This window comes from Anas platyrhynchos, chromosome 11 (assembly GCF_047663525.1).
Source record: "Anas platyrhynchos isolate ZD024472 breed Pekin duck chromosome 11, IASCAAS_PekinDuck_T2T, whole genome shotgun sequence".
In the NCBI taxonomy this organism is placed as follows: domain Eukaryota; kingdom Metazoa; phylum Chordata; class Aves; order Anseriformes; family Anatidae; genus Anas; species Anas platyrhynchos.
Window position 1 is genome coordinate 17266816 of NC_092597.1, and position 21735 is coordinate 17288550.

The 21735-nt window shown below is 54.9% G+C and overlaps 1 protein-coding gene and 1 long non-coding RNA gene across 5 annotated transcripts; one reads left to right on the forward strand and one right to left on the reverse strand.

The window, feature by feature from the left end:
- Nucleotides 1-9629: 9629 nt before the first annotated feature.
- LOC119718062 (uncharacterized) lies at nucleotides 9630-17786 on the forward strand. Of its 2 annotated transcripts, none has more exons than XR_005268663.2 (3): nucleotides 9630-9840; nucleotides 13883-14008; nucleotides 16424-17786. It is a non-coding gene; the product is annotated as an uncharacterized lncRNA (long non-coding RNA). The 2 variants fall into 2 exon arrangements; XR_005268662.2 differs by having other exon boundaries at nucleotides 9657-9840; nucleotides 16581-17786.
- Nucleotides 17723-21371, reverse strand: AEN (apoptosis enhancing nuclease). 3 transcript variants are annotated; one of them, XM_038185176.2, is made up of 4 exons: nucleotides 20153-21371; nucleotides 19197-19804; nucleotides 18705-18905; nucleotides 17723-18436 (listed from the first exon to the last, which is right to left on the reverse strand). In XM_038185176.2, exons 1-4 carry the CDS (start codon nucleotides 20349-20351, stop codon nucleotides 18233-18235), a joined length of 1212 nt encoding a protein of 403 aa, XP_038041104.1. In that variant the 5' UTR covers nucleotides 20352-21371; the 3' UTR covers nucleotides 17723-18232. The 3 variants fall into 3 exon arrangements, with proteins under 3 accessions (XP_038041104.1, XP_071899434.1, XP_071899433.1); XM_072043333.1 differs by having other exon boundaries at nucleotides 21087-21370; XM_072043332.1 differs by having other exon boundaries at nucleotides 20193-20253.
- Between the last annotated feature and the right edge of the window lie 364 nt (nucleotides 21372-21735).

The window sequence follows — 21735 nt, forward strand, 5'->3', positions numbered from 1 at the left end:
TTGCCCTGGGGTAAACACATGCCTGCATTGTTAAAAAATGCAGACACACAATGCAGCCAGAGATAGAGATACCTGGTCTCATGGATATAAGCAACATCATATCTCGAAGCCATAAACACCTCAGTAGCCCTTTGGGAGGCTTTCAGCTGACACAGGAGGACTTTTTGGGGGTGGGAGCTGGGGATGTCACAGCCCAATGCTTTGCCATCTCATTTTGGGGCACTTTGTATTCTAGAATGATTCTGAGGAGCAAGGGACACATCATCTCTTGAATGCCAGGATGCACAAAATGAGGATGGTGTGAATCATCATGTGGAAAACCACATCTGAACAATAGTCAAATTCCTCAGCATTCCTATCTTTGGAGCTTTCTGATGTATCCGCACCAGAGGTAGGAAGTACAGTACAAAATGAGGCAGTTCAAAGTCTGTTTTTTAGGGGTCTAGTAACCATCTCACAGTTTCAGTTGTTCTCACATGCTGCAGCTATTGCCTCAGTAAATACATAAACACTGAAGTATAAACGCCTTTAATGCTAAGGAAATACCCCAAACACCAACAAATGGATGAGCTGCAGTGAGTGCTGGTGGAATAAATCCCAGGCTCCTGCGGGCTCTGATGATTCAGGCTTTGCATTCTCATGGTTTATGATTCCACCAGATTTCCTTGATGCAATTATTTTCTTGCGACTCTGCAGTCTACAAATACTAAGTATAACGTTGCACATAAAATAATACCCTCATTCCTGAAACAGTCACTTGCCTACAGCCCTGCCAAACAGACGCTTTTTATATTACATTAGTCATGAGCTGTGGCTGACAACAAGTTCCTCCATGGAGACCCCTCCCAGAAATCTTGTGGAAAAGTCCTTTCTTTTTTTATTTAAATAATTCCAGGCTAGCTGAGCGTATCAGGCAGGAAAACATTAACATTTTCCAAGAAGTGGCTGATGTCTCATGCACCCTTTAACAGTTGCTGCTGGTTCTTTAACAGATGCGTGGGAGGGATGTGAGTGACTGCGGGTGGGGAAGTGGTGTCATTGCTCAACACCAATAAAGGCACATGAAGCCTTGCTTTGGAAAGAGCTTTTATAGTCTAGGAAAGACTTATGAATGAACCAAGAGCCCCTCTGTGCTAGTTAGTGCTGGAAGTCAGGTTCAGGCTCCCACCATTTCATTGCTGTGACTTTTCAGAGCTCAGGTGCTGAGCAAGGTGAAGGCTGTAAAATGCTCCCAACATGGGAATATCCCTTCTGGGCTCCTCCAGCCAGGGATGGATGGAGCATGCAGAACCAAGTGGAGGGAGAGCAGCCCCTCTCCCACGGTCGGAGCTGTGGGTGTCCGTGTAGGGCAGTGCCAGCTCCATCTTCACCTCCTGGCTTCCTCCATTCCTGGTCACTGGAGCAAGGTGGGAGCCAGAGCTCCAGATATCCCTGCACAAGGCAAAGGAGGCTGGCTTGGGTGATATCCTTCCCTCACAAGGGAAAGCAAGCCTCTTCCTCTATCCCATTCCCAGAAAGGGACATCAGCAGTGCCCCTTAGGGCAATGTTCCTTGGCACCTCGTGCCCTGTGTAAACACCAGGCGCTCTCTGCCTCCCCACTGTTGAGCCCCAACCAAATGTCTTCCAGCAGCTCAGGGGCAAGGGAGTGGGATCTGGGGGCAAACAGCAGCACTGTGCAATGGGGTGCCCACTGCAACGCAGGCTGGGACTCAGTCCTTTTCTCCAGCGCCTTTTGGAGGGGAAGGAGATGAGAGAGGAGGTGTGGGGTGTGGTGCCACGCCGCAGTTTTCCACGTGGCAAAGCCAGTTGGAGTCCACAGCTCGCCAGCCTCCAGCTCCTCTCTGCTGCGAGGCAGCTGGCCACCCCACTCCATTGTGCCAAACTCGGTCTAACTGGGTCAGGGATCTGAGTTTCAAAAAAGCCCTCAAAAATAAACACCAGCTTTCTTACGAACCTCGTCCACTTGATTGTTTTTAAGCACAAAAAAAGATGCTCATCAACAGCAGTTTGAGGGAGGGAGAGGTAAAGAAGAGGAAACAACTCCCCATATCTGTTTTTCCACCAAAGAAACCATACCTCTTTTCCACTGAGCCGTTTATTCCAGCCAGGCGGATAAATGCTGCCCAGAGGACGTGGCAGTCCGAGCCCTACAGACAGCAAAGCCGAGCGGGTACCTGCCTGGTGTCAGCTAATACACAGCAGAGGCTCCTCTACCTTGCACCTCAGCCTCCTACAAGGCACGGTGGGGATGGCCAGAAGAGCACACGGAGCACGTGGGCGCATCCCTCTGCTGGTGCACCACGGGGCCAGCTGGAAGGGAGCAGCTCCTGCGGAGGGTAATGGTCTGCACTGGTGCCTGGTGGTAACGGGGTGTCCATCCATCCAAATGGGGCTGGAGAGGCCATCGAGTGGTTGTCTTGAGGGACCTCTGGAGCCTGTTACTACCTCTTGAACTCAAAAACATTAATATTTTGTCCCTGCTCTCCATGGAACAGAGACAGAGCAATGCCGTCTCTGCTTCACGGACCCTTAGCTGTTCTCCTGAAGGGTTTCTCAGAGCCACTGAACTCGTGGCTCGTGGCTAAGTCAAGCCTTTTCTACTCTCTGCATCTCCCAAATGAAGTTCTTTCAAGAACAGCTTGTTCCTTTTTGGCCTCGGTATTAGGATTATTAAACAAAACTCGGATCCAGCTCTTGAAACCTTTCCCCAAGATGCCATTTAATTAAAGCAGTGGAAAGAAAAGACCAGTCTAAATGTTGTAACATTTTTAATTAGTGAAACCTTTATTTTATTTGCTAAAAAACAAGATTACCTCTAAGTCCATTAAAATGAGTCCCCCATTGAAAGGCTTTGCAGTGTGTGTGAAGGGGAGATTTAAAGGATGTTAATGAGGCTTAAATATGCTAAAATAATTGAATGATATTTTTAATGGAAGAACTTAAATAACCTTTTATTCCCATCACGCTGAGCATGTATGTTTGTGTGCTTATGCCTTTGAAGTCCACTTGAACATGCACCTGGATGGGCACACACCTGCCTCCATCCAGACCCTCCCATTCATCAGTCCCTGCTGCCACGGGGAACCATCGTCCTTCCCCGCTAATTCCTGAATAATGAGATCTCTGAAACAGTAGTTATGTGCTCAGTTCATAAATACTTCAAGTCTTTCTATTTACAGTCCCATGAGTCATTTATTGTGATGGAGGACTTTGTTTCCTTGGGTTGTGGGGGCTTTTTAGGAAAGAGAATTTGTCTTCTCCTATAAACATTACTTAACGATTTCAGAATCGGTTACTCTACACCTTGCAGCTACCACTCACAGATATGAAGGTATCCAGGTCAACTCCTAAAAGTCAGAAATGGTGCAAAAGCTGTTCCTACTCAAACAGACCACTCGAGCACACAACACTTGGCTGTTCTGTCCACGATGACCTGGTTCCTTTTAGTTTCTCCTTTTCCAGATGTTCTTCTGTGGCCTCTTGTTATCACAAATGAAAGATCCTTGAGGAGACCAGCTCCATTGCCTGCCTTCTCTCAGAGACCACGTCCCTGGTCATCTTTGCCTGGAGGTTCTTTGAGCTTCAGACCACGCTCAAGCCAAGCACCCTGCTGCTTTCCAAGGCCAGCAGCATAAACCAAACCAAACCAGGGTTAATCCATCCAGCCAAGAGCCTGGGAATATATATAGGGAATATATACAGGGAATATATATAGGGAATTGCAATGCACCCTTCAGAAGGTCCTACAGCACATCTCCCAGCATAATACAGCCTTTTCCCTGCAGTCCTTGAGCAAAAAAATAACCCTTCCCCCCACCTAAAGAGACCTATTCCTTATGATAGTAAAGAGCACTGATTACTATTAAAAACCCAAACCCTGCAGGAAAGCAGGGAGGGGGAGTTTATGGCCATTGACCTTTTAACTCAGGTTGGTTTATAAAGAGCTGTCTTTCTGTTGCACCACTGGGATTGTACAAGTTTCTTGGCCATGAATGGGAGCTTTGTAGGATTCTACTGTGTGGTCATTCACAGGCAATCTGTTGGGCTTTTTAGAGACGTTTAATAAAAAATAAAACCTATCTGGAATACAGGAGGAGGGGGGTGAGCTGAGTATCAGCTAGCGGCCCAATCAATGAGTGAATGTGTTCGGGTCTCCTCCCGGAAGAGAAAGCTTGTTTTAGGAATTTAGCCTGGCACTCGCAGGGTTCTGTTTGTATAGCCCTTTCATTAAAAAAAAAAAAAAAAAAAATACATGCAGGCAATTAAGAAGAGATGGCTTGGAGCAGGCACAGGGAGAAGAGACAGGGAGGGAGGGAAAAGGGGAACCAAGAAAAAAAGAACAACTGTTAGAGCTGAGAAGAGGGCAACGAAGGAGGATGAAGCCAGAAGCAATGCCGTCTTGTTCTGTCGGCACCATGCAGTTCACCAGCTGCTGAAAGGGTGCTGGCAGGATGCAGCAGTATCCTCTGAGGGTAGAGAAACCTTGGTCCAGGCATGGTGGTGCTTGCTCCATCCCCTGCTTCCCTCCTGCACTGGCTGGTGCAGCTCTGCTGGATGCTGCCTCTCATCTTCTCATTAGCTAGAAGACCTGGGCCACAGGAGATCCAGCACAGGATCCAGGCTTAGACTGGACCTCCAGGCACCAAGACTCCATAAAGCGATATGTTTTGTCAGGAATGGCACAATTTGGAACTAAATCTGCTTGTGGTGGTCGCATGAGAACCCAGCATGAGGGAATATGGGGCAGGACTGGGTTCCATGGGTGCCACCGCACCGTAGATAATTGGGGGGAATTCCTTCAAGCTGGCAGGACTTGGATGAAGCTGATTTGTGGGAGGCTTGTTCTGAAGACAAGAAGTGTCCGACAAACCTGCCTCCCCAAATTAGCCAGCAGCTCCACTCAGACACTGCACTTTCTCCTTCAAGGCGTTGCTATGAGACATTAAAACAACCCCCCCCCCCCCCCATTTTTCAATGGCGAGAGGGAAGCGCTGTCACACGGCCGATAAACCACGCTGGGCCCCCTGCGTGGTGGAGGCAGCGCGAGTGCCAGGCACAGCCATTAGCTAAGCTCGTTTTCTCCATCTGTTTGTATACTTATTTTTACACACGTAGAATATTTATATATAAATCTTCACATAATTCATCAAAATGTTGGTCTGTGTGATTTTGGCCTTGTGACACATGGCTTGTTAAATTCTCTGCATCACCCTGTAGTGATCAAAAAGGATCTCAGCTGTGCCCTCCCCTCTGCTGATAGCTCTTGCTATCTATAATCTATCTCGGCCTTTATTCTGAAAGAAAATTAGAGCCTTAATCTGTGAATAGTTACCAAGAACATTTAAGGATAAAATAAGTACGTAGCCTGGGGATAAGAAATGTTCACTGTTCTTCACTGGGGCTTTCAAAGAGCTTAAAGAAAATACCTCCCACCAGCTGGCCTACAAAATGTGTGACTTGTACATTCGTAAACCTGAAAAGTCAACAACCATATATGTTGTTAGGATTTGCCAGCCAGAACCCACAACCCGTATAGAGAGACCTTTGCTCTGTCCTTGCTAAGTTGAGGACTGGATTTTAGCCGTGACCGGCCAGAGGGGAAAATAAATAAATAAATAAATAAATAAATAAATAAATAAATAAATAAATAAATAAATTGCCTCGTGGAGGAAAACTTTCCATTAGCATAAAGCCAGCAGCACCAGCCTGGGAGGAGGCTGGAGGTGCCTTTGCTCCAGGGCACGGCAGGGGCAGGAGGGAGGGGGGCATGGGGGTGTCCTACGCCACAGGCACAGTCCCTAAATGAGGCCAGCCAACAGGCGGTGGAGGGCCTGGGCTGGAGATAAGTAGCTGTGAGGTCTCTGAACCCACAGCTTGGAGGATGTCTGCTGCAGGGAAGTCACTGCTCTGCGTCTCCAGGGCCATGGACGGGCTTGTGACCTGGTGCACGAGGCTACGCCCTCACCAACTGCTAGCTCTGTGAACATGGCTCAGGGTGCTTCCAACCAGGTGGACTACAGCTGATGTGCCAACCAGTGCCCCAAACTATCCCTCTCCTTGAGGTGTTGAGCTTTCCCTGCCTCTGCGCTTCATTGGCACAGCCATGTGGCACCCTTCGGTCAGCCACAGTTGCCCCAAGACACTTCACCGTCTCCAGACGGGGGTGCTGCTCAGAACACCAGCTTGTATTGCAAGCTTGGGTTCCCGATCTCCAGCAGCGTCTGGGTTTTCTCTCTTTTTAGGCACAGCTGGTTTCTGAAGGCACCAAGTGCCTGGAGAGCTGCTACAGGCAGCAGGAGGAGCGGGCTTGAGGGACTGTGCCAAGGGACAGCCACAGACCCCACTGCTTTCCCCAGCCCTGATGCAGTGGGTTAGATTTGGGGACAGAAGTGACCTCTCCGTTTGTACTGAGGCTTGGAAAATGAGCATGCTACCATAAGGGCAATTATTCGGGGCTCTCCTCCTGTGCTTCTAGCAGCAGTCGGCATCACTTGAGTTTCAGCCCCATGTGCTGTCCCATGCCCAAGCTCAAGTTGACCTCAGGGAAGGAAAGAGGGGCTCGTGCTGCAGGCTCTGGTACGGGCTCATCCCGGGGCTCAGCGAGAGCGGAAAGAGCCTGGGGATGACAGAAGGAGCTCTCTCTCCTCATCTGACTACGGCTTTTGTGAGCCAGGTCGTGTTTGCATAAACTGGACCCGGTTGCTAGCAGCAGGTTTTCCTGCCCATAACCACCGTGCCTTTTAGGGCTTCTCACAGCACCATCGTGGTGATTTTTATTGGCAGCTCTGCCTCGGCACTGCGCGGGCACAGCCTGGCCGGAGCAGCCGGTGTGTGATAGCACCAGGGAATAAGGTTATTTGGGCAATTTTTCTTCTTCTGACAGCACTTGAACTAGAAGAGATTCCAGTAAGAGAAATTACTGGCAGAATGGACATGGAAAGAGTGATTTTTAAGCAAATATTGGAGAGGGTGTTTGGAGTGAGAGATTCAGAGAGAAACCTGACCTGCGTCCCATCAGAGCAAGCAGTGCAGCTCTGAATCCACAGACGTCCGACAGTCCGACACCTAGGGAGAGAAGTTCAGGCAACTCACTCTAAATAAACACACTCTGCAGAAGGCTCTGCTTTCTTTTCAAGCGGTGAACAAGGGAAAAAAAGGCAGAAGCCTTTGGTAACCTCTTGGCTGACAGGTTTCTCCCTGTTCCTACTGAAGGAAGGGAAGATGTCCACCAGCTCACCTCATCCAAACGATGAACCAGGCCCAGCTCTAAAGTTCTGCCCTTATTTATTGATTGAATCTTCCCCCAGGAGCTCGTTGAGCAGTGGATAGAAACCATCCCTTTTGGATGCCCCACTGCAGACCCTTTGTGTAAGCCCATGGCACAGAGAAAGGAGGGTTTTGCTGCTTGACCTAAAGCAGCACACAGCCAGCCCCCCTCTTGCCAGCTGCAATATTTTGGCAAGGTGGTGGTTTGCAGCAGCACACGCATACATCCCATTCAGGTTCAGAGATTGCTTGTGGATTTAAAAGCCTATTGCTCAAATTCACCTTATTCGGGGTAAAAAAGTGCATCCTAGAACTGGGTAACACGGGCTGGCAGCTCACCGCTTACAGTAGGGAAGCAGAGTTGACAAAGGTGGGGCTGCCTCAGGGGAAGGCGAACCGCTGGGCATTTGTCTGTTGGAAAAGCAGCATCAGAGCAACAAAAGAAAATCCAGATGTTGCATTTGCGTGGTAACGGTCTGGCTAATTGGAGACAGCCCCACCTGCTTTCTAGCAGCTTAGCATTTCTCTTCGCTGTTTATTGACTGAGGATTTTCTCATTATTGGCACATCTTTAGGAGAAAATAGTAGCCTTGTTTGGCTTCTGATTCTTTCAGAAATACTGTTTTTATTACTGTACCTTCAGCAAGATTTCCTAATAAGAAATGGAGGCTTGTTAGCTCAGCTGGGGTTTTGCCACGGCTTCTGCAGGGACACAGTCTTGGCTCGTGGCAAAGGGCTGGAAGATGGTGACAGCCGCAAATATCCACAGATGCCCTCCTACACAGCAGAAGCGGGGATTACAGCAGTGCAGAGTTGCTGTCCCACTTGTCTGCTTCTATCCCTGTGAGAGGGCTGCAGGGGCGCTGGACACAAAGCAATATCTAGAAGTCAGGCACAGGGAAACTCTCCTTGGGCACAGGATTAATCCAAACCCCTCCTGTAAAGGGTAGCAAATAGAGGGAAGCCTTGCTGGGCCACAGGCAGGCGAATTCACCTTTCCCATGTGAGAAAGCTTTTGCTTTTCTGGGTCACATTTTCCCACCCAGAGAGGTTTCAGTGAAGCATCCAACATCCAGCAAGTTCCACAGCTGTCTGCTCCAGAGGGTATCCAGCCCCTCCGAGTTCAGGCATCTGCAGCTGGCAAGGCACCTGCTGCTGAGCTGTGTGACCTTTGCTTTGCTTTGAGGGCCAAACTGGGCCACTTGTGCTTCTGCTGCCTTGTTTTGGGGGTCAAACTGGGCCACTTGTGCTTCTGCTGCCTTGTTTTGGGGGCCAAAGTAGTGCCACTTGTGCTTCTGCTGCCTCTGAGGTGCTGCCCTGGGGAGAACCCCAGGTAGCTCAGCAGAGGCAGCAATCTGCTTCCACCACCGCTCTCCCTCACGTTCCCACCAGCCTGTTCTCCCTCTAGGAACAACGAGGCCGGGTGAATTTCAGACATCCCTGGAATTCCAGCTATTCCATCCAGCAGCTGTGCCCTGCAAGAGGCACAGAGGGCTGGCGAGAAGTAGGCCGGGAGCCAGGCGTGGAGGGAAGGCCGAGGCCAGGCCGCCCCCATCCTGCCTGCAGCCATCCTGTCACCCTGCCAGCACCTTGTGCAAAGTCCCTCTCAAACCACCAAAGGGAGCAAGAAACCAAAATCCGGCCCTTATCCCCGATAACACAGCATTTTTCAGTGCCCTCCCCACTGCCTGGCTTTTTGGGGCCAAAGCAGGCCGCTGGCTGTGCTGGTGCCATGGCGGTGTGTGCGTGGCCAGAGGCACGTAAGCTTGGTGGCCCGGCGGAGCAGACGGCTCTCCGTGAGGGGTGGAACAGGCACAAAAATGATCAGTCCCCTTCAAGGCTTGCAGCGGTGTAATAAAAGTCCCTGTGTCCTGCATGCCAGGGAGGTCCAGGGGAGGGGTAGAGGCTGGAAGTGGATTAAATGGCCCTTTCAGGAGCTGGGAGCACTTCGGCTTCCCTGGCCTGTGCAGTGCAGATGCTGGTGAAGCCTCCCCACCACACATCAGCTGTGCAGACACTGTGCGGTCCCCGAGGAAGGCAGAGGAGCAGGGCAGGAGGGGAAGGGCTGGGTGTTGGACTGAGAAATGTGATTATCTTCCTCAGACACACAGGAGGGATCCAGGAGCACGGTGTGCCTGGGCACACAGCACACATCGCACCCAGGGTGAAATGCTTTGTCCACCCCAGCACCTGGGCCAGATCCTCCCCATAGTGAGGAAGATCAGCTGTGAGGTGCTGAGGGTTGGACGGGGGCAGAAAGAAGGAAAGAAAAATCATTTGGATGAGAAAATCACCTTCATGTGTAGTCACTAGTGATGCCAGGAGAGACCCAAATCCCTACAACGTGTCCATTTACATGCAGGACGGGGTACAGGTGGGCAGAGCAGCCACTCACACAGCACAGCTGAGCCCATCCAGCTCCCCTATATAGGGTTGGGCTCAGGAAGGCTTCTCCTTTTTGTTTGGGGTTTGGGCAGAGGGGGAAGGGAAGAGCAATAGTATTCACCAGGCTGCTGGTATGCAGCTGGCAGTACCTGTAAAGCGAGGGAAGATCATACGGAAGCGTTACAGAGGTGAGGAGTACTAGAAATACATTTTTTAAAAAAGTCTCTGATTATAAGGACTTAAAAGAAAGCTATTCCTGAAACAGTTGGTAGCAGCAGCTCAGGGTCAGCAATGCCTTCTACCTGGGGCCATGTGAACTAAGAACATTAATTGAGCCTCCTGGGTATGTAAGCCTCTTATCTACTTATACACAGCACTTTCTCTGAGCTGGAAAAAAATGAGATTACAAGCTATTTTTAATGAACAGCAGTAGGATGTGCATGCTCACCTACTCTTTGCTATAAGATGCTTCCTTCTCTCTCCGCTTCTCTTTAAAACAGTTAGCTTTTTAGGATATGAGCTCAGACTTCAAAAGGGGTGTAGGTGTCAGAGGAAGGGGGGCAGCTCCTATTCATCCTCTCGGGGCTAAGGGTGCTCTCAGAGCTGCTGCTGAGCTCCTGCAGGTGCGGCTCAGTCCCTCAGATCTGACATCTCAAAGCTCTTGAGCGGGGCTCTCCCTGCCTTCCTCTCTTGCTTAAGTGACTCCCTGTTTGGCGAGGCAGCCTTTGAATCCCCTTTCCTCAGCGCCTCGCTCTCTGGAGGTGCACATCAGAAGGGGAAGGTGGATGGGTCTCGGCTCCTAGTGGGTGCAGAGACCTCAAAGGTGGCTGTGGCGGAGCAGAGGTGATGCTTTGGGTACTGCAATGCTTTCAGTGCAGCCCAGAGGCTGTGCAGGGGCCTGTAAGGCTGCCAGCAGCAGAGCAGGGACCCACAGCTCTGCTGATGTGGTGTGCAGGAGCTGGCCCAGACCGGAGGGCATGGCATGGTGGTGGGATGCTCTCTGCTCCCCTGCTGAGAAAAAAATGGTCCTGGGGGCCCTTATTGCTCCTCTTCTCTGGGCAGCCCGTGTCTCCTGCCCCCCTTGGGCATCCCTTCCCCTGTTTCTTTTTGGGATGTCATGGTATGATCCAGGGTTGGCTTCTTTTTCCTTAATGCCTGAGAGCTGTGTGCCTTCGTGGTGGTGTGGGTCACTTTGGGTTGGGTTGGGAGGGACCTACAGGGTCACCTAATTCCTGTAGCTCTAATTATGAAAGAAAGATGCCTGCTGCTCCCATTCCCTTTAAAAGCCAAGGCTTTTCTTGCTGCTAGTCTGCTATGAGCATGTTTCCTGTTACAAGTCTGCCCTTTCGGTTGATTTCTGGCTATAAGCAGCGCTGCTCTTCTGTTTCTCTTGAGGCTGATTCTCATTTATTGATCTCTTCTCTGCAAACCACCGTGTGGCCAGCAGAAATGGGTTAATTTCTCCTGTAATAAGCCATGGTTTTTAAACCAGCTAAAGCCTGGATCCATTGCTAACCTTAACTACACCGTACTTTAGGGATAATTCAGGCCAGGGTGAAGATCTGAGCACTGCCGGGCATCCTCTGCCCTCCAACTGCACTCGAGCAGAGAGGCTAATTGGGAACCTAGTCCGGGGGAACCAGCAGTGCTCTGCAGGTTGGCCAAAATGATTCCTAAACAGGGGCAGGGCCAGTCCCCAAACAGGCTTTTATCTGCTCTGCCTTCACCTGGGGCTCAGCTCAGGACTTCTTCCTCTCCTCATGGGGACCAAGCACATCAGAAAGCTGCCCAGCGATGGAGCTCGAGGCACAACCCGCTGGGGGTGCTGGGTCTTCTTGACCATATCAGTCCTGCCTGGTGGCTTCTTCCCAGCCTGGGGTCAGCAGACCTGAGCTTTGCCTTTCTCACCGTCTTCCCCAGGGAAATTAGGGCCTTTTTGCAGGGCCCTAACATCCCACCCGGAGCCATGGGATGAGCTGTGTAGGCACAGCCCAGCTGCTCTGGAGCCTGGGGCGCACCTGAAGAGCTGTTGCCTTGATTTTGTGTTTATTGTACCAGAACAACAGCATGAGAGGCTTTCCCTGAGAGCACAGATAAACGCTTCCTCCTGGCTGTGACAGGCTGACTTTCTGTGGTTCTGTTCCCTGGCCTAAATCCTGCTCCCTCCAAGGGGCCGATCCTCCCCCTGCCCGTTTCAGCACTTCCTAGCTGTGTTCTCAGCTTGCTTTTTCAAAGCAGCATCTGAGAGCCAAGCGAACATCCCCGTGCGTGTCTCACTTCTCTCTGCTGGGTTGTTTCCCCCATGGGAAGGGGGGAGGTACAGCTCCCATCACCGAGGATCTCACAGCGGTTTGCAAACCTCCCTTCCACCCACTGCGATGCTGCCGCTGGGAAAACTGAGTCAGGGAGCAGCGATGGGGCTGTGTGAGCATCAAAAGCCTGGCGGAGCCGGAGCAGGACTGGTTTGCTTCCCAGAGCAGTGCAGGACCCTGGGTTGGGGTCCACAGCAGGGTAAGATACAGGGGGAGGCATCAGAAGGCTGGAGGAGTTGGCAGGAGGTGAAGAAAAGCAGCAGCGAGGAGGCTCTCTTCCAAACTTTATATATATGATTAAAAAAAATAAGCTGGAGCTAAAAAGGCAGTTTGGGAGAGAGGGGGATTTTCCACAGAGCAGGTCTGGTGGTGCTTGCCTCCCTCCTGCTCCTCCTGTGGCTGGGCATCTGGATATTTTGGAGCCCATTAGTAAAAATTCACCTGTTTGAGCAGATGGGTAGAGGTTGGTGTTCCTGCTCTGAGGTTACTCCTGAGCTACAATTAGGGGTGGAGAACACACACATCAAACATAGCGTATGCTACAAACACGGTGCTTTGCAGGCATTTGTAAGGGGGTGTGCTGAGATTACACAGAGGTGGATTACAGGCTCCCTCTTACCCCTCCCCAGTTCCCCCCAACCTGACCACGGAGCCTTGCCAGTGGGTTTTTCCACTGCGGGAGCACAGACTCTGCTTTTATTGTGGAGGCCTGTGAGTGCCATTTTGCCTTGTTTCACACCTTTTTACACTTTTTAGCCAGCCATGGCAAAGACCAAGAGGCATGCACCTCCCTCAGCTGCCCTAGCTCCTCAAGTCTCATCCCCTAGCATGTTTGGGACAAAATTGCTGCTGAAAGGGCAACAAGAAACCATTTTGGGAGCACCTTTTTTTGACCAGGACTGTGTATTAATGCCATCTTAAAATGCCAACAAGCGCTGCTCTGTGCAGCTCTGGCTTTGATCTTTCCCATCCTTCTGCTATTTTATGAGAGCGGAGGGTTAGGGGCGACGTGGGCATGTCCCACAGTGCCGCCGCAGGGTGCCCGTGTGTGACTTGGCCCCGGCAGATGCTGCTCGCAGCTGGGATTCCCATTTTATGAAGGCTGGGGCGGTTTCTATTAAAAGGGAAGGAGCCTCAGCCGGGCCAGGTGAAGGCCAAAAGCAAACAGTGACCTCCCAGCACTGCAAACAGAGCCCGGCGCTGACCTGCAGCCCCTGCTATTCCTGTCCCACGTCCCCTGCCCGTGCCCTGCCACCCTGTCCCCTCTGCTCCTCCCTAACAGGGGTGCACAGCGCTGCTTTATGCCGGCTGTTTTATGTGTAGAAGTGAATAAATATCTCAGTAGGGCTAATGTGTCTTAGCTTGTTGTCCTCCTGTCCAGGTCCTGCAGAACCGTGGCTATATGGGGTGCTGGCTGTGTGTTATTGCTATTTTATCCATCGGTGTGCTTGTGCTGAGGTTTCAGTGCTGTTCCCTGTGATATCAGCCCCTTGTTGTGCTGCCGAGGAGGCTGAATGGTCAATGTGCTCCCAACTTGTCTTTTAATTCCACTGTTTTAATACCAAAACAATGGTCCCCAAAATGTAATGGGGGCAAGGCACGGGGCATTCACGCTCCTCTCGTGGGCTTGTGGCAGGCCAGGGACACACATCACCCACCAAAATGATGTCCGCAGCTGTGGGTCAAGGGAAGAGCTGTGCATTACTTGGGGTGTTGGCAGAAGCCTGGGGGGGCGAGGTGGGTGTTTGAGCAAGGAGAGGCTGCCCCGGCCCTGGCCTGCGAGGGACCAAGCGGGAGATAGGCAGCCCGAGGGCACCATCTAGTGAACAGCCCGGCCTGCAGGCACGGAGGGGAAACCAGGGGGGGTCCCTGGGGGTCAGCCATAGGAGCACAGGGTCACGGTTTTGCTGTTTTCCAGGTTTCTGCATGGTGATGCCCGAGAGGAGCCCTCAGCATCACTGCGGGGAGCTGGGGATGCTGCATTGGGGAGCGGGGTCACGCTGCCCTCAATGCTCTGCCCTGGGCCAGGGGGCACCGGGAAGAGGTCAGTATTTTGCTGTTTCCCAGTTTTGGGGGAAAAAAGTAAATGCCCAGATGTGGCGGCTAACTCAAGGCTTGCTTTGTGAGGGGGTGCCAGGCGTGCAGGAGCGGTGGTCCCAGTGCTCTCCGTGCTTCTCCCAAGGATGCTCCTGGCCTCTGGGCAGCTCTGAAACCTCCCTTTTGGCTTAGAAAATCAAACAAAAAACCCACAGGTGCTCTAACAGCTGTTCATCTGCACACCAGGGGTGAGCTGGGGTGGGGAAAAGCAGGCTGCAACCCCAAAAGTTTGGTGCTCCCTGAGGTGATGCAGCTCCTGGGGATGGAAGAATCACTCTGACCCCCGTTGCCTTACTGGGAACTGCACATTTTCCCAACCCATACCTTACTGGGGTCCCCATCGCAGCGCTGGAGTGACCCCACACCTGGCAGATGGAGCTGTGGCTGTGCAGGGAAGGTTTCACACCCCAGCAAGCCCACCCCACGCACCCCACACCCCTGGTGCATGGGGCGAGCAGCCTCTGGGCGCAGCATTCTGGTGCCGGCACTGGAGCCCCCAGAAAATGGGGCAGGGGGAGATGTGCCATCACCTCCCTTCCTCAGCAGCCAGGCGCCGTGCTGAAGTGCCTTGTTTTCCATCGGGGAACGGCTGTTGCTAGGCCACCCCGGTCCCTCGCATCGGCTGCAAGGGGGTTTCGCAGCCAATCCGCGAGGCTGCGCTGGCAGCTCGCACACATGCCCGCACGCACACCCCTCCTGCAGCTCCAGCTGGCAGATGTGCCTGTTCATCGCCGGGTCGCACCTCGTTGCTTCTTCCGCCCGGGCAGGTTATTAGGACGACAGATTTTAATTTGGAGCAGGCGGAGAGAGGTTTCTGCCCTCTAATTCCCGCTGCGGGTGGAGAGGAGAGGTGCGATGCCGCGGCTAGGGGTGCAACGGGGCTGATTCCCCATGTTTGCTGTGAACCAGCTTGGTTTTCAACAAGTGGCGGGGGGAATTTGTGTCTCTCTGTGTCCCCACGGTGAAGCAGCACCCCCACAGGCTGTTCCTGGGCAGGGAGATGCCCTGGGCTGGTTGTTGGTCCCAGCATTGCTCTGTGCACAGACACTGGGGATGGGACCACATTTGGACCAAATGCTCGCTGCATGGGGTGGGAGACATCCCTGGAGCCAGCTCTCCTGGCCAAAGCTGCTGTTGGGGTCCTAAATAGGGCAAGCACCCTATGGGCATCCCACACCCACCCCAAAGAAGCCCCCAGCACCTCTGGCCGTGCAGGCAGTGTGGCGCAGAGCCTGTGCAAACCACGATGGGGACACGCACGTCTCCACGGCTGCACAGCCCTCTCCCTGCGGGACAGGAGCACCGAATTGTGCAGGGAACGGGACAACCCAGGACTCGATTTGTGAGGGACCCCCACGCCAAGCCCCGTTTAGCAGGGTGGCAGGAGGGGGGGGCTGGATAGCAGCACGGGGAGCGGGTTGCGGTTCGAATTGTCTGCTGCTGGAGGAGAAGCTGTTGCTAGACAGAAGTAAAAGCTGTCGCCATCGGCTCCCATTGGCTCAGCCCCACTCCAATGACGAGCTTATCAGTTACCTGCTCCTGCAGCTGCCTGGAAAAAAAAAAAAACTCATTTGACAATGTTTTTCCTCTGATAAAAAAGCCCTGAGTCCCCATTGCCGGATCCGTGGGCTCGTGTTAATCATTACTCAGGGTTGTTGAGACAACCGGCGAGTTCTCTGCGGGTTCTCGAATTGTCATGAAATTTAGCACGGATGACGAGCTGGCCCAGGCTCTGCTCCTGCTCTCCTCTGCCCGCTCGAAGGTGCTCAGCACCACCGGGCAGCTCCGGGGACAGAGCCGGGCAGGCGCGGGCTCTTCGCAGCAGCAGCTCCCTGACATTTAGGTGAATATTCACAAACATCTGTGAAAATCCTGATTAGGTCTTGCTCGGTTCACTGGGTGGAAAAAGGGGTGGAAATCGCCGTTTTATGTGATTCCCAGCCAAGCTGGCTGGCGCTCCCCGACACCAGGGGGCTGGGGGTGCTGCCACCTCCCCATCGCCTACCCCCGCTTTGTGATCCTGCAGGGATGCCCGTGCTGGGCCTTCAGGCTGCCCTACAGGCATGACGGGATGCCCTGCAGCCCTTCAAAGCCGATGTAAATCGCTGCTACTCCCCAGTTTGTTCCACCCCTTCTCCAAAAGCCGGAGATTAAAGGCCAGGAGCAAAGCTTGTGCGTGGGCAGCAGCGCTCCGGCTGCATCGCCACCCTCAGGTGTGCCCCTGAAGCAGGGCAGTGGCTCAGCAGGGTGTTAAATCAGCGTGGTGGTGACGGGGACAGGCAGGGAGCTGGGCTGGGAGAGCTCTGCAATGGCTCTGGATCACAGGGGGTGAGGTCTTACAGCTTTTTGTCCCTCTCTGCAGAGCTGACCCCATGCACTGCAGCCCGGCCCAGGCACGCTTCCGAAAGCGTCCTCACTACAGCGTTTGGATGCTTGAGACTTCAAAGATCTTCTTCTGATGGTGATTTTTTCTCTCTTTAATTACTCCTTCCTCTCGCCTGTGCCTGGCTGCCTCGCAGGATGAGTCACAGGCTGAGAAGCCTCCCGGCCCTGCACCTCTTGTCGCAGCTCTCCGTCCCCATCCCCGCGCACCCACACCGTGCCACGGCCAACACTTCGGGGACAGCCTGTGCCTGGGTCACCAGCCTGGGGCAGCGAGGGGAAAACACACTGAGAAACGGGCCTGGAGCCGGCCAGGCTCCCGTGCTTCCCTCCTGCCAGCCTGGAAGAGGTGGGAACAGCAGCGAGGAGGGACGCAGACCCGCACCAGCCGTCCCCCTGCACGCACTTGGGTGCTGCACGGTTGTTTCTTGGACTGAAGCAGCACAGCTGCTGAAGCAGTGCCGCTGGGAGGGCAGATTTTTGACCTGTGGGATGTGGCAGAGCATTTCTGAGCCGTCCCCAGGCTTTCTCCGCCAGGCAGGGAGGAGTTAAGGGGAGCGCAGGCCGCCTGGTGTTATTGCAGCGATGCGTGCGTCAGGTGCGCTGCGTCACCGGCTCCTCGCCTGCTTCCCCAGCCCGGGGCTGGAGCAGCCTCCCAGCCGTGCTGTGCTCCACAGGTTTTGCTTTAACACTGACCCCTGTGCCAGCTTTTTGCACGGCCAGGCTCCTGGAAACCCTATGGTGCCATCCCGCAGCCTCCCTTCTCACACCGAGGGCTGGGGTGCCCATGGGGACCCCGCGCCCTTCCCATAAAATCCATCTTTTTGTGCTCAGGTAGCAAACCGCCAGCCGCACGCAGGTTTTCCTGCAGGCACAGCACTTCCTTAGGCTGGGATGAGCCTTCAGAGCCACAATAGATGTTATTTTTTTTCCCCTTTTTCCTCTGAATCGCTCTTAAAAGCGCCCCGACTGCAGGTGACTCACGCACAGAGCCACAGGGAAGTGGGTCTGAGCCAGCCCCCCCACGGCCAGGTTTCATTCTGGAAAACGCTGCCTGTGAGCAGCCCCTCAGCAGCAGCTTCCTTCCTAGCAGAGGGATGTCCCCTCGCAGAGGGTGACAGCTGGGTCGCTTTTTCTCACCCTGTGCTCTCCCTGAGCCACCCCCTGCCCCCAGCAGCACCCAGGGGTGCAGCTTCCCTGATGCCAGCACCCCTGCAGGACACCCACACCCCTCCCGTGACAAGGGACCCAAAAAAAACATGGAAAAAGCAAAGGCATCCAGGTTTTTGCAATAATGATTTTTAATTCAGAAGTTGACAAATACAAAGTGCATCCTAAGCTGTTTCCAACAGGGTTTAGGGACACAGATTGGACCTGGACTCTCTTGCCAGGATTTGCTGTGCAAAGAAAACAGGGAGGAAACTGCTCCTGCCCCCAGCCCTGGATGGCCAGGAGGCCGCAGAGCAGCTTCCAGCTGCTGTCCCGGGGCTGAGACCCTCACCACGGTGCGGAGAGCCTCCAAACCTCCATCCTCCGACCAGCAGCAGGACACACCACCACCCTCCTTGCAGGACATCCCCTCGGAGAGCACCAGAGGCACCCCGCCAGCCCCGCTCCACAGCCACGCACCCACGGGTGCCCCTCCCGGCTGGTCCCCAGGCACCGAGCGCCACGGATCCCGTTTTTGGGGGGAGATTTCCCCCCCCGGGGAAGGGGGTGAGCGGCTGCCTCCGTGCCCACGAGCTGAGGGCGCCAAGTCCCAAAGCAGGCGGATGAGACGCTGGCCCCGTTACGGGCTGCCCGCAGGCAGGTCCGTGGGCCAGTACTGGTCGTCCAGGTACTGGTTGCTGTCCGTACTGGGGTCCGTGGGGGGGCTGGGGGGCCGGGCGGGCTGGCTGCGGGCCAGCTCCGTCTCCCACTGCACCTCCACCAGGCGGTACAGCTCCATGGCCGTCTGGGCATCCTCCACCGACGAGTGGCCCCTGCAGCCCACCTGAGCCAAGGGGAGAAGGTGGTTAGAAGGAAGGGAGGGCGGAAATCCCACTGTTTGCGTGCTTGTAGGACCAGAGTTGGGGTTTTTTGGGGATGGAAGAGGCTCGATGTCAAGGAGAGGTCTCTCTTCTCCTTCTGGAGGGCACGTGGGATGAGCACAGGGGGTCTCCATCTCCCAGACCCCACAAAGATGTGGGAAAAGAAACTCAGGAGCCCAAAAGGGAATCCAAATTGGAGCCCCACCCCGCAGCGAGGTGTCCGCAGCTCACCTGGATCTTCTTGTGCAGCAGGTGCTTGGCCAGGCTCTTGAGTGAGGCGCTGGCCTTGAGGGGCAGCCCTGCCTTCTGGTTCAGCAGCGGGATCCGGCTGGTGTCTCGGGTCCTTTCTTTGGGGTGGAAATACTTGAGGGCCTGGAAGTCATTGTGGATGGCGTGTCCCACCACGATCTTGTCTTTCAAGATCTTCAGGATCTGGAAGCGTCATGGGGGGGGGGGTTAAACACACAAAACCTCAGTCAGGTATAAAATATAGATATAAAATATAATTGGGATTAGTTCAGTTCCTTCACTGGGAGTGCTTTGGGATCCCAGAGCTGAGCAGCAATGGGCCTGGTGTATTTGTCCTATAAATTAGACTGGTTTTACTCTGCAACTCCACACCACCCAACACCCTTCCCCTCCCCTTTTCGCCAACACACCGTGACCACGCACCCTCCCCAAGCTCATTTTTTGGCCACTGTAGGACCCCCCCCCATGGCTCACCTCGGCCTGGGCGGCCCTGAAGGGGATGGCGTTCCTCAGGTGCCCCTTGGTGACGCCGCTCCAGCGCGTGCGGTAGTCGACGACGGGCAGCTGGGGCCGCACGTACTTGTCGTAGATGACGTCCCCGTGGTAGCCCACCACGCTGCAGCGCGCCAGCTCGCTCTGCCGCCCCCGCGGGCCCGTGCCCACCATCTCGCAGTCGATGGCCACGTATTTGGTGGGGCGCAGGGGGGGCACCCCCGTGGGGGTGTCGGTGCCGGTGGCGTCCTCGGCGGTGCCATTTGGGGACGTGGCAGTGCCATTTGGGGTCTTGGCGGGGCCATTTAGGGACCTGGTGGTGCCATTTAGGGTCTTGGTGAGGCCATTTAAGGTCTTGGCGGTGCCATTTGGGGTCTTGGGCACCTTCCCGCAGCTTGGGGAGGTCTCGGGGAGCCCCCGGGGGGGTCTCAGCAGCCCCCTGTGCTCCAGCAGGGCCCGGCGCTCCAGGTAGCGCTGGTGCCTGCGGCTCCGCTTCTTGCTGCCGGGGGGGCCCTGGGCACCCTTGGGGGCGGGTGGGGGGGCTCTGGGGGGCGGCAGCGGCACCATCTGCCCCTTGCCCGGAGGCATGCCTGTAAGGGGGGGATATAAAGGGGGGGGTCAGTGAGCGCCCAGCAGCCCCCCCACACCCCAAATCCCCCCCCCCCAATCCCATACAGGCCGTGCGGGCAGGGGGTGGCGGCCACCGCCCGAAGCCCCCAGCCCCATTACCGACCCCAATGTGCCCCCCCTTAAAAAAATGCCCCCCCCCAAAAAAAAATTGCCCCCCCAAAAAACAATTTGCCCACCCAAAGAAACAACCTGCCCCCCCAGGACCCTGTCTGCCCACTGCCCGGCCCCATACCCCTGCCCCATACCCCTGCCCCCCCCCCATATACCCGGCCCCATACCCGGCCCCATTGCCCCCCCCCCTCACCCACCGCCTCCCCACGTGTCCGGCCCGGAAGGCGCCGCGCTCACATGCCCGGGCAAGTCCTGCGCTGGCCACGCCCCTCTGCGCTCCCATTGGCTGACAGGGAGGGGTGATTTGCATGCGGGGGGCGGGGCCGGTGACGTCAGGCGCGCCGGGGCGGTGCTGCGGGCGCCCTGGGTGTAGGGGGACCGGGTATAGGGGGACATGGGTTTAGGGTGACCCTGTTATAGGGTGACCCTGCTATAGGGCGACCCGGGTATGGGGTGACCCGGGTATGGGGTGTCCTGGGTGTAGGGTGACCTGGGTATGGGGCACCCCAGGTATGGGGCGACCCGGATATAGGATGGCCCAGATATAGGGTGATTTGGGTATAAGGGCACCCCAGCTATAGGGTGTCCCAGGTGTAAGGCTTCCTGGCTACAGGGTGATCCAGGTATGGGGTGTTCCAGTTATAGGGTGAACCAGGTATAGGGTGCCCTGGCTATACGGTATTCTGGCTATAGAATGCCTTGGCTATCAGTCATCCTGGCTATAGGGCGTCTTGGCTGTCAGGCATCCTGGCTATAGGGTGCCCTGGCTATAGGATGCCCTGGCTATAGGATGCCCTGGCTATAGGGTGCCCTGGCTATAGGGTGCCCTGGCTATAGGATGCCCTGGCTATAGGGTGCCCTGGCTATAGGGTGCCCTGGCTATCAGTCATCCTGGCTATAGGGTGCCCTGGCTATAGGGTGCCCTGGCTGTAGGGCGTCCTGGCTGTAGGGTGCCCTGGCTACCAGGCATCCTGGCTATAGAATGCCTTGGATATAAGGTGCCCCAGCTATAGGGTGCCCCAGCTATAGGGTGCCCCAGCTATAGGGTGGCCCAGGGATGAGGTGTCCCTGGCTGTAGGGTGTCCCGGCTATAGGATGCCCTAGCTATGGGGTGCTGCAGGTATGGAGCACCTCGGCTACTGGGCGTCCCATATATACGATGCTCTGGCTGTAGGATGTCCCGGTAATAGGATATCCCAGCTGTAGGATGTCCTGGTTATAGGATGTCCTGGCTGTAGGATGTCCATCTCCGGCTGGGGCAGATGGCACAGGGGGTTTCAGACCATCCCCTCATCGCTCCGCTCCGGAGGCTGACGGAAGCAACACCCAAGGTGATGAGAAGCGAGGGGCATTGGGCAGGGCCCTGGCCGCGTCCCCGTGTGCCTCCTCGCCGCTGCGGCCGTGCGCCCTAGGGCAGACTGTGACTTGTTGTGGGATGAGCCATACAACAACAAAATCACTAGTCTTCCACAGGGCGCCCAGCCTCGTCCTGTAGGACCCACGCCGGCTTCTCCGTGATGTAGGGACTCAGGGCGTGTGTCCCCCGTCCGTGCCCCCAGGAGCTTGCTGGGCCTGGTCAGGAGGAGATTCGAGTCACCCTACAAATTATATTTTTCCTCCCCAAACCCTCGGGGCTGGGCGATGGAGGTGGCTGCTGGCACCTCCCCTGGATCCCTCTCTGCTCCGGCAGCTTCCTTCCCAAACCCCACATTTCTCCCCCATGCCAGGCGCGAGGATGGAAGTGGGAAAAAAGTCAAAATGGCTTTAAAGGGGTCGACGT

What these genes read in the sequence shown, in the direction of transcription:
- AEN (XM_038185176.2), bottom strand. Translation starts at nt 20,351, where the DNA reads ATGTCCCCCTATACCCGGTCCCCCTACACCCAGGGCGCCCGCAGCACC. An exon ending in GCCGGACACGTGGGGAGGCG is followed by an intron (nt 19,805 to 20,152) that starts GTGGGTGAGGGG and finishes CCCCCCTTACAG; the next exon opens with GCATGCCTCCGGGCAAGGGG. An exon ending in TGCTGCACAAGAAGATCCAG is followed by an intron (nt 18,437 to 18,704) that starts GTGAGCTGCGGA and finishes CCCTTGGCTCAG; the next exon opens with GTGGGCTGCAGGGGCCACTC.